The 13,433-nt window shown below is 57.6% G+C and overlaps 2 protein-coding genes across 3 annotated transcripts; one reads left to right on the top strand and one right to left on the bottom strand.

Annotated features, from left to right (window-relative positions):
- Nucleotides 1-1,838: 1,838 nt before the first annotated feature.
- LOC138818706 (cofilin-1) lies at nt 1,839-5,183 on the bottom strand. Its single transcript, XM_070009747.1, has 4 exons — nt 5,052-5,183; nt 2,963-3,270; nt 2,707-2,783; nt 1,839-2,513 (listed from the first exon to the last, which is right to left on the bottom strand). Exons 1-4 carry the CDS (start codon nt 5,052-5,054, stop codon nt 2,401-2,403), a joined length of 501 nt encoding a protein of 166 aa, XP_069865848.1. The 5' UTR covers nt 5,055-5,183; the 3' UTR covers nt 1,839-2,400.
- A 1,194-nt stretch (nt 5,184-6,377) lies between these two features.
- Nucleotides 6,378-13,275, top strand: LOC138818704 (crossover junction endonuclease MUS81). 2 transcript variants are annotated; one of them, XM_070009742.1, is made up of 17 exons: nt 6,378-6,976; nt 7,677-7,883; nt 7,980-8,109; nt 8,332-8,417; nt 8,733-8,831; nt 8,984-9,052; nt 9,190-9,275; nt 10,083-10,229; nt 10,366-10,461; nt 10,567-10,688; nt 10,928-11,025; nt 11,734-11,850; nt 11,942-12,037; nt 12,192-12,320; nt 12,398-12,501; nt 12,862-12,945; nt 13,022-13,275. In XM_070009742.1, exons 2-17 carry the CDS (start codon nt 7,749-7,751, stop codon nt 13,086-13,088), a joined length of 1,665 nt encoding a protein of 554 aa, XP_069865843.1. In that variant the 5' UTR covers nt 6,378-6,976; nt 7,677-7,748; the 3' UTR covers nt 13,089-13,275. The 2 variants fall into 2 exon arrangements, with proteins under 2 accessions (XP_069865843.1, XP_069865842.1); XM_070009741.1 differs by lacking the exon at nt 6,378-6,976 and having other exon boundaries at nt 7,510-7,883.
- Nucleotides 13,276-13,433: the final 158 nt, after the last annotated feature.

Raw genomic sequence — 13,433 nt, forward strand, 5'->3', positions numbered from 1 at the left:
TAAAGCTGTGAGGACTCCTCACTCCTGTCCCTGTAATACTGTGTGTGCTCATGAGGGGCCATTTGCTGTTGGCTCTAGGTGGGAGCTGCAGAAGCTCCTACAGAGGTTTGGGGAAGGGAGAGTCCCAAAGGGCTGAGGGCAAAGGGCAAGGTTTGAGCTGCTCCCAGACTCCTGCCCTCCACCTCCTAGCTTCCTCAAATGTGCAGAGCTCTCCCAACAGCTGAGGTTGTTGAGTGCTGCGTTCTGAGCCAGGGGCTCCTGGTGAGCGAGACCTGGGAGAGAGCAGAGCTGTCTGCCCTCAGGGATGATAGGCAATGGTGGGGCTGGTGGCACCCTTGGCTCCCACTTTAGGCTGGTCTGGTCTAGTGGAATTGATGATCTAGCTTTAAGCACGAGTGGGAGATGGGTGAGGGGTGGAAGTAGTGTAGGTGTGGTCGTTGCCTGAGCTGCCGCAAGGGTACTTCTTAATCTTCCTGTTAGTGTGTGCTAATCTTCCTGTTAAAAGAACCAACCCCTCCAGAACCTATACAAGACAAAGTCCAAGCTCTCAGCCTGCCCTCTGGCAAGTGCTTATTGCCTGTCTGTGTGAGTCCTATTCTACCCTCAAGGCCCAGGTCAGAGGCCACTTCCTCTCAAGGCTTCCCTGGCCTGTACTGAGAATCAGGTTTTGATCTACAGTGTTTCCATATTGGATGCTGGGGAGCGGGGCAGGGGACCTCACACCCTGTACCAGCCCCTCCAAGCCCCCTCCCCCTCCCCAGTCCTCACCTTCTTAATGTAGAAACCAGAAGGCAGAGTGAGTGGTCTCTGAGGATGGAAACTGTCAGACAGGCTGCTTACACATAGGCAGCCAAGGCAAATGGCAGTCCCAGAGCACCCTCAGAGACCAGGAACTGGGAGGTGCGGCTAATGCCTCTCCAGACGCTCCACCTGCCACGCAGTGACACCCCCACCACTGTCTAGCAGCTGAGTGGAACCGCTTACCCTGCCTCTATTTCTCTTTAGTCTCCTCCCCAGAACTCAGACTTCCAAGTCCTGCCATGTTTCCTCTTAGAATAAGAACCTCATCAAGTTGGCAGCTAGGCCAGAACGCTCCCTCCTTGCTGATCCTCCTAGTGTAACCCCCTCCTTCCTACAGGTATGCATAGTGCTGAGGGTCCAGATAGTTACCTGCCTTCTCCTCTGCTGATTACCACTTTGCCCCGTTCTTTTTTTTGTTGTTGTTTGTGGGGCTTGAACTCTGGGCCTGGGCCCTGTCCCTCAGCTCTTCAGCTCAAGGCACTCTACCACTTGAGCCACCATGCCACTTCCTGTTCTCTGGTGGTTAATTGGAAATAAGTCTCACAAACTGGGTCTGAAGTCCTCCACTCCACCTGGCCAGCCCCACCCTGAGTGGACTCCAGCCACATCTACCAAAGGCCAAAGGCTCAACCTGGCCTGACTCATAGCAGCCCGTGAGCCTGGCCTTGTAATCTTGAGTCAGCCATCCAGGGACCCAACAAAACCTTAAAAGGTAGCAAGTAGCTCAATAGCCCACACACCTGGGTAGGACTGAGCCAAGTACCCAGTGGACTTCACTGCTCATCCCCTCTCTTGAGCTTCCATGAACGCAGAAGCCAATGGTCTAGCCCTCCCCCAGCAGTAACAGCAGACACTCCCCGGGCTCAGATACCCCATTCAACAGCCAGTATGGAAGTAATTACAGCCACACACCAAGGCTTCTGTCTGTCCCTGCAGGCTGGCTGAGGGTAGGGTACAGGACAGACAGCCAACAGCATCTTTTACCCAGCAAACCCTGTTAGAAATCCTGCAGACCCCAGCCCTGAAGAAGCATCCTGTTGATGAGGCTTTTTATTGTTGTATCTTTTTTTTTTTTAATTGACAGTCCTCACTGATCCTGCCTCCATGAATGGCCAAGACCAGAAGAAAGGGGGGGTGGGGGGGAACCAGCCGGCGCGGGGGATGGGGGTCATCTCCACAACATTCCATTTACACACAGAACTAAACAGACAAGCACAGAGTCACTATTGCGGTTAGAAGTTGGCAGCATGGGATGGGGGAGGAACAGGTGGGGAGTAGGGATATTGTTAAAAAAAAATACAAGCCTCCCTCCAAACTGGGTGCAGGGGAGAGGGCAGAGGATGGGACATCCTCAACCAAAAAAGGAATGAGAAGATCAAAAGCGGTTTGGAAGAGCCAGAACCATCAGGGATGGAGGAGAAGGAAGAAGAGGAAGGTCCATGGGGTGAGGGGGCTGTTTGGCAACTGGGGCGAAGGAATTACCCTCCCCCTGCTGGGTTCCCCCCCAGCCCCTCCCGTCTGGCAGGAAGGGAGCAGCCTGCAACCCCCAAGGGCAGGTCTGGGGCTGCCAGATACTCCAGGCAGGGGGCTGGAGGGGGCTCACAAAGGCTTGCCCTCCAGGGAGATGACAGCACTGCCTCCCAGCTTCTCCGCCAGGGTGCATCGGTCCTTGACCTCCTCATAGCAATTTGCTTGTAATTCATGCTTGATCCCTGTAGGAGAGAGGGGAGCATCTGTGAGAGAAAGCAGTTCCCGAGTCTGGGAAGCAGCCATCAGAGCAGATGGAAGGGCATAGAAGGAAGGTCTGGCCCAGCAAGGCAGGGAAGACTGGAGGAACCCCGTCATTGTCATGTACTCTACCCTTCAGCCAGGGCTCACGCACACAAAGGTACCACCATTACATACCTGTCAGCTTCTTCTTGATGGCATCCTTGGAGCTGGCATAGATCATTTTGCTCTTAAGTGGTGCACACTCAGGGGCCCTGTAGACAGACAAACCAGGAACTTTTGCAGCAATGGTCCTCAGCAACAGACTACTCTTCAAGAAGCCCTGGGGCTGGCCTCTATCATTTACTAATGTTCCCCACTGAGGGAACATTTTGTCCCCACCCCCTCCCCTCAAAATGGCACCTCCAGGAGTGCTTCTGAATGAGGAGCTCACCAGAAGATGAACACCAGGTCCTCCTTCTTGCTCTCCTTGGTCTCGTAGGTCGCGTCATAGAGGGCATATCGGCAGTCTTTGTCTGGCAGCATCTTGACAAAGGTGGCATAGGGGTCATCCACAGTCTGGCCCACATCACCTACCAGGATTTCCTTGCCCTCTTCCAGAATAATGTTTTTCTTGTCCTCACTCAGGCAGAATAGCACTGCCTTCTTGCGCTTCTTCACTTCCTCTGGCGTTGAAGACTTGCGCACCTTCATGTCATTAAACACCTTGATGACACCATCAGAGACAGCCACACCGGACGCCTGAGGGACAAGTCACACACTCACACCTCATGAAAGAACTGTCTCCTGAAGCCCCTGCTTTCTAGTATTAGATCTCAATCTGGGTAACAAAAGGTACAGCTCTCAGCTCATATTCACAAGGAGTCGGCTAATCCTCCTGCCAAGGTAAGACTTTTTCCCCATCTAAACCACTGCCCAAGAGAACCAGATAGGACATGCATAACTCCTCTGCACGGAGGGTACGGAAGTGGTCTCAGCCGTCTAGCTCAGCATCCTTACTGATTTTACAGGTTAGAAACTGGAGAGCTATGGTAAACAAAATCCTTCCATGAGCTATGAACTCAAAATTAGAACCTACTGGCTGAGCTCTTAAGAGTACTCAATCACAGCCTTTAGGTAGCAGAATTTCACAGAAACCAGACGGCCCAGACAGGCTTCACTCTCCTCTTCGAAAGGACAAACTGGGATCTGGCCATGATGCTGAAGCAGGCACTAAAGGGTGCTCCACCGTTAAGTTCACTAGAGCCGCTCAATACGGTTATGACACAAACGCCCCTCTCCCCAGCTAGGATCTTTCCAAAGGAGAATCACGGCCCTCAAATTCAAATCCGCTGGACAGCCCCCCGCCCCCCCAGCCTCCTCTGCAAGGGGTACAGGACCCTAGAGGTCGCTGACAGAACCCTGCTAGTGTCCTGGATTCCCCAAACCTCCTCAGATCTTTACTCGGCCTGGTGCCGAGGGCCGCCCCAGCCGGGAGAGGGAACGATTGTTCACGGTGAAGTCTGCCCCCCCCCTCGGGGAACTGCAGAGGAAGCTGGCCACGTGACCGTCGCTTCCGGAGTGGGTGGAGAGAGATGGGCTAGGCCTGCCCCCTCCACGGGAGAGAAATCTGTACCCCGGAGGCCACCGCAGCCCGGCGCCTCTCCTCACGCCGGGGCCGCCTTTGAGAATACACGAACTCGCGTGTCCGATTGGGGCTGGAGCCCGGGCAAGTGGCCGAAGCTTCAGTTTTCGAAGCCTTCGGGCTAAACGTAGGAGGCGGGTGGTTTCCGGGCGGTGCCCGCCTGGGTCACTTCCCTAAACTCGGCTCCGCCCTCAGGCCCCATCCGGGAGAGCTGGAGGCCCCGCGGGTCTCGAACCCCGGCCCCCCGAGGCCGGGCCGGAGCGTGTACGCACGCGCGGCGCCAGCGCAGCCCGGGGTGCGAGCGCGGGCGTAGCGGGCGCTGTGGGCTCGCGAGGAGGGCGGCCTCGGCGGGTCGCGCGCCTCGCCAACTTCTGGGTCTCCCGACACCGGTGCCCCCCCCCAGGACCCCCTCGCCCTTCCCGGACCCCGGCATCCCTGCCACCTGCTCCGGAGACGGAGCCGCCCGCCGAGGGAGGGTGACGCGGAGAAAGGAACAGCCCTTGGGTGGGGCGCGCGCGCTTTTCCTCCGCCGCCCCGGGGCTGGGTTTGGACGCCGCGTGCTCCCGGGCGGGCGGGCGGGCGGGCGCGCCGGCTCGGAGGATGCGCGACGCCGGAGGCTCCGCGAGGGGCGCGCGATCGCGCCCGGACCCCTCCCCCACGGCTGGTGTCCGCGCGGGCGGCGTGGGGGAGGGGAGGGAGCCAGGGGGCGCGCGAGCGGCGTCCGGCCCGGCCCCGCACCCGCGGGCGCGCACGCGCGGCCCAGGGCCGCCCGCCGGTCGATGCAAGACCCGGTCTTGCCGGGGGGTCGGGAGGGCCGAGGTCGCCCTCTCCATCCCCGGGCGTCCGAGGGACCGACCCGCAGCCGCCTCCCCCGCGGGAGCCGCGGCCTGCCGCTCACCATGTTTCCGAAAGCGAAGAGAAGAGGGCGAGGAGAGCCTGGGAAAACCAAAGCTGCTGCAGCTGCTGTCGGGATCCGACTGAACGCGGCCTCTCCCGGCCCCTTCCGTTTAGTAGGAGCCGCACAATGAGGGGCGGGGCGGGCTTCCGGTGCTCCCTGCTCGTGCCGACGGGAAATGGAGTCCGAGGGTCTCGCACGGTCTTCGGGCTCCCTGGGTAATAGCCGGGGGTGTCGCCTGCCTCGCGGCTCCGCAGGGCCTGCGGGGAAATGTAGGCCGAGGGGCGGGGCTGTGCGCGTAGAGCGGGCCTATTGGTGGGGCTCACCAGGAACCGCTCCGGGGCGCCGAGGGAGGTGCCCAGCGCGGAGCGCAGTGCCCCGAAAATCATCCTCGATGGAGCGGCTCCTTCTTCCGCCGGGAAACGGTTTCCTAAGGTCCACCTGGCACTTTCTGGAAACCTACTGTAAAAATATTGATGATTAGGATTTCGCTTCTTGGAAACAAAGCTTTGGCCTGGAATCCGGTCCTAAAACAAGCCTAATTGCTAGTTTGAAAGTATCTTCAAAAAAAAAAAAAAAAAAAGTATCTTCAAACTTTGCACCCTCCGTGAGCGAAGTAATTCTTGTCAATTAAACAGTCGAGCCAAATCTAGCTACTCAGGAACCTGCGATCTAAGGATCGCAGTTCAAAGCCAGCCCAGACAGGAAAGACAGTGAGACTTATCTCCAATTAACCACCAAAAAACCAGAAGTGGCGCTGTGATTCAAGTGGTAGAGTGCTAGCCTTGAGCACAAAAGTTCAGGGGCAGTGCCCAGACCCTGAGTTTAAGCCCTAAAACGGCACACTCACAAAAAGGAACAGGTCATATAGAATAAGAGGGAAACACACACACACACGGGAATAGCTACAAGAGAATCTGAAAGAAGAGCTTGGTTCTTAACGTTTGGCAAATTCAGTGAAGCAGGACGGGTATGTGTATGTGTGTGTGCATTCAAGACTTACGTGCCCTTTGCCAGGCAGAGAGAAGAGAAAGACGAACCTAGTTGTCAAGTTGATAAATTTAGTCACTCTAACACTCAGAAAAACCGAGACACTATCTCTATGGGAACATGAGCCTAAAATTAAACATGTGGGGAACTTCCAGGAAGATTTCGTTGGCCTAGAACAACGACCGACCTTAGCTTCACTACAAGAAAATTGGGCAATGGAAACAGTCGGAGCAAGGGCGTTGGTACCACAAGCAGAATAAAGCGTGCAAGTGGAGAGCAACGCAAGGAGTGGGGGCTATTTCGCAGAGCATGCTGGGGGTTGTAGTCGGCAGCAGCGTCCACCGTCCAAGCTCCGATTGCAGCAGGTAGAAGAAGCCGCTGGACACCCCCTTCTCTGCCGCGTCCCCTCAGCACCCCGGGCTAAAGAGAAGACTAGCTCCACCGTTTTGTGAGCCTCGCAGTTTCCCAGAGCAACGAGGAGGGGGAAGGGGCTTCGTAGTTACCCTGGAGACGCGATCCTTCCGCCCCCGGCCGCGGGATGCCCTAGATGTCCTTATTAGGACAAGAGACTAGAGGGGGCGGGGCCGGCCCCAACTCCGGCTTCAGGCTCCTTATAAGGCCGGGTCGGGAAGGAGGCGGGCTCCGGGAGCCGGGCTGGGCGGGCCTGGAGCTAGGATTCGCCCCGCTCCTCGCTGCCTGGAGCCCGCCCACTTCTGGCCTGACAGCTGGCGGCCTGGGGCTGCTGAAACCCCAGACGAGACCTGTACCCAATTCACCTACATTTGTCCTTCAACCTGAGACCCCTGTGCAAGAGTTCGATCGTCAACCTCCGTGAGCCACGAAAACGAAGTGTTCTGTCTACTAAGCAGCTTCCTGGGATGCCATCACACGCCAATCTGGTCTCCCCAACCTTCCAGGAACCCCAGCACCTCTTAAAGGTCTTCTACTTATTCTCTGACACACACACCCACACCCACCCCGCCCCGCGCGCCCCTTACACTTAGCCTGGGCCTTCGGGGCACGTCCCTGACTTTGTGTCCCCCCCCCCCCACTACATACACACGTGTCCCACGGCTCACCATTTCTTCTTAGATCTTTCAGCTATTCCTGTCTTACCTTTGTGCCATCCCCTACACTCCTTCCCGGATGTCCCATCTACAAATATACTTGTACTTGTGTTGCCCTGTCCGACTCTTCTCCAGCCTAGCTGGTCACCTGTCACCTCTGCGGGGGTGAGGCCGTAACTGCCAGGCTTAGAAATCTTCCGGGCTACTAATTTCGGGTGACAGTCCTCCCAGACGCAGGGGGCGCTGCCCCCCTCCGTTCTCCAACACGGAGAGGCTCCCCCCCACCCTTGCTCTCGAATCTAAGGCGAGAGGAAGGGGCGGGTCAGAGCTTCTGGCCTGGACGGGACGCTTCCAAAGGGCGGGTCCTGGCAGGGGGGTGGGGTCTGGGGAAGCCGAGGGGGTGGGGAGAGGGAAGATGGTAGCGACCCTTTCCCGCTGGGTCTCTTATGGAGTGGTGCGGGGATAGAGAAGCGCAGGGAGCGAACCTCTAGTTAGTGCCCAACAGGGGCCACGTGTTCGGGGAGGATCTGCCCTCACTCTTGCCTCAGCCCCCCCCCGCCCGCGCGCCCAGATGTTCGCGTCCTGACAGCCGCGCCGCGCGATCGCACCGGCGTGGGACGCTGAGGGTCCAGCCCCGGGGCTCATGGCGGCGCCCGTGCGCCTGGGCCGCAAGCGCCCCCTGCCCGCCTGTCCCAACCCGCTCTTCGTGCTCTGGCTGACCGAGTGGCGGGACGAGGCGGCCCGCAGAGGGCGCCGCACGCGCTTCGTGTTTCAGAAGGTGAGTCCGGTACCGGGACTGCCGGCGCCGGGGGCGGGAGGGCGCCGCCCGAGCCCGCGCTCCCCCTGACCGAGACCCGCACCCCTGCCCCGCCAGGCGCTGCGTTCGCTCCGGCGGTACCCGCTGCCCCTGCGCAGCGGGAAGGAAGCCAAGATCCTCCAGCACTTCGGAGACGGGCTCTGCCGGATGCTGGACGAGCGGCTGCAGGAGCACCGAGCGTCGGGCGGTGAGCGCCCCGGGCCGCAGCGGGTGGCCTGCCAGGGGCAGCCTCCGCGCCCACTTTGGGTGCCTTGGCTTCAAGCTCCCCAACTCCTGGAGGAGCTGCCACTTGGCCTGGGGTAGTGGTTGGCACTCTCTGAACCTCATAGATCTCAAATACAGCATAAACAGACGGACTCTGCTAGCTGCGTACTCCCCAAGACTCAAGGTTGATTTTCTTCTCCCGCAGGTGACCATGCTCCAGGCCCCCCGTCGGGAGAGAAGAGTCCAGCTATGGAAGGGTCACCTGCCCAAGACCAGGACTCTAACATGCCGGTGAGGAGGGGGCAAAGGGGGAGCGCTGAGAGTACGACTTGGTTTGAGAGATTCCTCAATGAATCTCTTTGAGACTGTAAATGGGGATATTGATAACAGAGAGGGAGCCATTTCCTTGCTGTGTTCTCTTGCAGTGGTGGCAGAACTGAGGCAGGGCCAGGCACAAACCTCCACCCTTTGTCTTTGCCCTACAACTGGTCTCTGTCTCATCCACAGGCTGCATGGGCCTGTGAAAAATGCAGCCCTTGCCAGGGATTGAGCTGATACTGACTGACTGACCATCATTCATGTCCAGATTCTTTCTGTCCTTTTCAGGTTTCTGCTCAACCCCAAGCAGGAGGCTCTGGTGGCTACTGGCCAGCTCGGCACTCAGGAGCTCGAGCTATTCTACTGCAGCTCTACCAGGAGCACCTGGTAAGTTGGCTGGCCACCCCAGCGGTGGGTGGGATGAGGCAATGAGTGGAGCTGTGGGCTCCAAGAAGCACCTGGTGATGGCAAGGCTAAGTTTTTCTCAGCCATTCAGGGAAGTAAAAAAGCAGCTCCTAACTTTTCCACCATGATTGCAGAACCCTGATGGCCACTCTTTCCTAACCAAGGAGGAACTGCTGCAGAGGTGTGGCCAGAAGGCCCCCAAGGTGAGCACCCAAGTTGGGCTGGAGTCTTTCCTTCATGGCAGTGAAGGACGGCATGAGGCCTTGTCCAAGTATGGCTCATGGCTGAGGGACACAGGAACCTGGAATACCAAGAGCTCTGTTTCTATTCCTATTTCCAGGTAGCCCCTGGGACTACTCGACCCTGGCCTGCCCTTCGTGGCCTGCTCCACAGGAACTTGGTCCTCAGGACACACCAGCCAGCCAGGTATGGGCCTGCTGCAGGAAGATACTGGTGGCAGGAATGAAGGAGCATGCACGGCATTCTGGCATTCTTAGTGAGGCTCGCCTACCCCCAGCAGTTCCCACACATGGTACTGCTGAGGTTGGGGAGGCCTAGCCCATCTCAGGAGCCTGCACTGTGGAAAAACGGAGCCTATGAGCAACTAAAACAGCAGAGGGAGCTCCATTGTTAGAGGAGCAGAAAGCCTTTGATGGGGACATGGCATTATTGGCATGTCTTTAAATCTGATTGGAGGACAGGCTCAGTGGCACACACCTGTAATCCCAGCTACTCTGGGGGCAGAGACTGGGGAATTGTAGTTTGAGCAGGCACAAAGTTACCAAAGCCACACTTGTAATGAGTGCTTATGATTCCCAGCCATGCGGGAGGTATAAACAGGAGGATCACAGTACAGGCTAGCCTGGGGGAAAAAATAATAATAATTGAGGCACTACTTGAAAAATAGCTAATGCAAGATGAGCTGGGGTTGTTGCTCAGGTGGAGAGGATTGGCCTTAAAAGTATGGGGCCCTAGTAGAATGCAGGAAGCATGCTGAAAGGAGGGAACGGCATGAGTGAAGACAAGGGGAAGGAGACGGAGGCACACATACTGCAGACTTCAGAAGTGACACTAAGGAGGTCCTGAGGAAGTTGGTCTGAGAGGCAAGAAAACAGTGGAAGAGGGACTGGGCAGGGAGGCCAAGGCGGGGTGAAGTTCACCTCACTAGGGGCAGCAGGAGACCTTGCCAGATGTGAAGAAGAGAGAGCTATGTGTGTCTCCTCCACCTCCCAGGTTCTCACTGACCCCGGAGGGCCTGGAGCTGGCCCAGAAGTTGGCAGAGTCAGAAAGCTCAAGCTCGCTGAATGTGAATGTGGGCACCAGGCCTAAGGAGCCTCCTGGGGAGGAACCAGCAGTGCCAAGAGCAGCCTCTGCCGAGCTGTGAGGAAGAAGGGGGGGAATTGGGGCAAGGGAGGGTGGGGGCTCCTACAAACGAAGCCAGAAGCACATTCTTAATTCTGTGAGCTGTGTGTGCAGGGGTGCCCCTGGCTTCACACTCCGCCCCATTTCCTTGTAGTGGCACCAGTGGAGGAGAGGGCCAGCAGCCCCTGCTGGAGCTGAGGCCTGGAGAGTACAGGGTGCTGTTGTGTGTTGACACTGGAGAGACTCGAGGGTAAGGGGGGTGGGGGGAATAGTGGTGAAGCTGATGAGTAGATGCTGGGGGGGGGGCGCCTGTAGTAGACCACCTTGACTTTGGCCTCCTTCCCTGTAATTTCAGGGCAGGACACCGGCCAGAGCTGCTCCGAGAGCTGCAGCGGCTGCGTGTGGCACACACAGTGCGCAAACTGCACGTCGGGGACTTTGTGTGGGTGGCACAGGAGACTGAGCCCAGAGATCCAGGTAAAAGGCTGTGGATAGGCCAGGTGCCCATGGCTCACACTTATAAGCCTAGCTATACCCTGTCATCTGATCGAAGTTCCAAGCCAGCCTGTGCAGGAAAGTCTGTGAGATCCTTATCTCACAAGTCCTAGTACTAGCACAAAAAAAGGGAGGGATCTGTGGATGGGCAAGGGTCAGAGACTAGACCTGGTGATGGGGGGTGTCACAAGTCAAGAGGACGCATTTTGGCTTCTTGGCAGCAAGACCTGGGGAGTTAGTTCTGGACCACATTGTGGAGCGCAAGCGGCTAGATGACCTGTGCAGCAGCATCGTGGATGGCCGCTTCCGGGAGCAGAAGGTGCCTTGGCTCGCAGGCCTTATCCTCCCACTGCCTGCCCCAGGCCCGTCTTCAGCCCAAAGCAAGCAGAGGGCACTGCTGAGAAGATTCCTCCAGTCAAAGCACCTCTGGCCTCCTTTGAGCTGAGGAGCATCTTAAAGACCCCAAGGGTGGCTCTGGTGGCTCATGTCTGTAATCCTAGCTACTCAGGAGGCTGAGATCTGAGGATCCATGTTCAAAGCCAAGCCCTCTCCCCACCTTGCCCCACCCCCCAAAGTCCCTGAGATTCTTATCTTTGGTAACCATCAAAATGTCAGAAGTGGAGGTGTGGTTCAAGAGGTAGAGTACTAGCCTTAAGCAAAAAAGCTGAGGGACAGTGTCCAGGCCTTGAGTTCAAACACCAGGACTAACATGAAAAAAGAAAAAAAAGACCTTATTGTTACCCAGTGCAGCCATCCCACATAAGGCCAGGGCCCCCAGTAATAGAAAAGCAGAGGCTATTCGCCGGCCTTAGGGTCAGAGGTCACATACAAGTCTTAGGGGCCTAAAGGATGGGTTCCCCCAGGAGTAGGAACACTGGTTGCACAGACCTCTCTGAGCAGGAGACAACTGGCAGGACTTGGGGTTACCTTGCAAGCTCGAATGTGGGGCATGCTAAACAGCCCAGTCACTTGGGCATTTGGGCCTGACCACCCCTCCCCCACCCCATCCCCCTTTCCACCTCCCCAGTTCCGCTTGAAGCGCTGCGGCCTGGGGCGCCCTGTGTATCTGGTGGAGGACCATGGCTCAGTCCATAACCTCAGCCTTCCTGAGAGCACGCTGCTGCAGGCTGTCACCAACACCCAGGTGAAGTGGGAGGGCAGGGCCAGGCTGGCAGGAGCCACGGCTCATGCCTCAAGCCGGGAGCCAGCTCTCTATCTGCTCTCCTCTTGCACAGGTCATCGATGGGTTCTTCGTGAAGCGCACTGCTGACATTAAGGAGTCAGCCGCCTACCTGGCACTGCTGACCCGGGCCCTGGAGAGACTCTACCAGGTGACGAGGGCTCCTGCTTGGCAGTGGAGCCTCGCTGTGCCTAGGCAGGCAGTGTGGGGGGGATGTCCATTTCTCAGGTTGCCTGGGGAGGCCCAGGACTCGGAAACACAGGTTGGGCGTTGCCCAGCTTGGCCTAAGTCACCTCTTCCCTTAGGGCCGCACCCTGCACAGCCGCCCCTGGGGAGCCCAGGGGGATCCCAAGCCAGGGGAGAGGCCCTCCCCAAACCCGCTCTGCTCACTCCTCACCTTCAGAGACTTCAACGCAGGAGCCATCAAGAACAAGGTACTGCTCTTGCCTGGCCCCTGCTTAGGTGGCCCAGGGGCCCAGCCTGCCCCTGACCCAGGCCTCCCCAACCCTAGGCCCAATCTGTGCGAGAAGTGTTTGCCCGGCAGCTGATGCAGGTGCGAGGGCTGAGTGGGGAGAAGGCAGCGGCGCTCCTGGAGCGATACAGCACTCCCGCCAGGTATGCGCTGCCTGTGTGAGGTTCACCTTCACCAGGGCTCCTATGGAGTGAGCTTGGCTGTGCACAGATCCAGGCGAACCCTGGGAACTCAGGTCGATGGAATTGCGGGGGAAGACAGGAATGTGTGCTACCCGGTGCCAGGAGGTGGCTTCTTCGAGGAAGATGGGGAGCTTTGGGAAGCTTTGCTGGTTCGCACCCCAGGAACAGAGGGACAGACAGGATGGAGCAGGGCCTCAAATATCAGGCTTAGTAAAATATGCAGTGTCTAGACCCTGACACCCCAGACTTCCCTGTTCATGGTTCATGGTTTTCATGGTGCTGGTACATACAGATAGTCAGCGCCGTATACCCCACCCGCAGCCTCCTGGCCGCCTACGACGCCTGCGCCACCCCCAAGGAGCAGGAGATGCTACTGAGCACTATCAAGTGTGGGCGTCTGCAGAGGTGAGGGTGAGCCTTCATCTGGAGGGAGGCAGCCTAGGCCCTGGGCCAACCGTCCCCTGCCTTTCTCTTCCTGCAGGAACCTGGGACCTGCTCTGAGCAGGACTTTGTCCCAGCTCTACTGCAGCTACAGCCCCCTGACCTGAGCTACGTGTGCCAAGAGATAGACCCCAGTCCTCATCTTCCTTCTCTCCCCAGCCTTTCAACTGAGATCTTTAGGGCTACAATAAAAACCTTTGTGTCTGCAGCCTTATTATGTGTTATGGAGGAAATGCCAAGCCCCTAGACCCTTATACAATATGCAGGAACTTAGGAGTGAAATAGGTAGAGTCCAGTGGGGTTTTTTTTGTGTTTGTTTTGCAGTGCTGAGAAACACAGAGCACTGGGCATCCTAGGCAAGCAGTCTACCACTGAGCTACAGATATAGCCCTAGCCAGTGCTTTTAAGAACAAGTTCCTGTCCAGGTGTGGTAGCACATGACCATAATAACA

The sequence above is a fragment of the Dipodomys merriami genome, unplaced genomic scaffold (genome assembly GCF_024711535.1).
Source record: "Dipodomys merriami isolate MVZ:Mamm:240054 unplaced genomic scaffold, mDipMer1.0.p SCAF_78, whole genome shotgun sequence".
NCBI lineage: Eukaryota > Metazoa > Chordata > Mammalia > Rodentia > Heteromyidae > Dipodomys > Dipodomys merriami.

Bases quoted from the DNA above. Each gene is read 5' to 3' on its own strand.
- LOC138818706 (XM_070009747.1), bottom strand. The intron at 2,784-2,962 runs GTGAGCTCCTCA...GTCTGTCTACAG, and splicing joins GACCTGGTGTTCATCTTCTG to GGCCCCTGAGTGTGCACCAC. The intron at 2,514-2,706 runs GTATGTAATGGT...TCTCTCCTACAG, and splicing joins CATCAAGAAGAAGCTGACAG to GGATCAAGCATGAATTACAA.
- LOC138818704 (XM_070009742.1), top strand. From the start codon at position 7,749: ATGGCGGCGCCCGTGCGCCTGGGCCGCAAGCGCCCCCTGCCCGCCTGT. The intron at 8,110-8,331 runs GTGAGCGCCCCG...CTTCTCCCGCAG, and splicing joins GGAGCACCGAGCGTCGGGCG to GTGACCATGCTCCAGGCCCC. The intron at 10,462-10,566 runs GTAAGGGGGGTG...CTGTAATTTCAG, and splicing joins GACACTGGAGAGACTCGAGG to GGCAGGACACCGGCCAGAGC.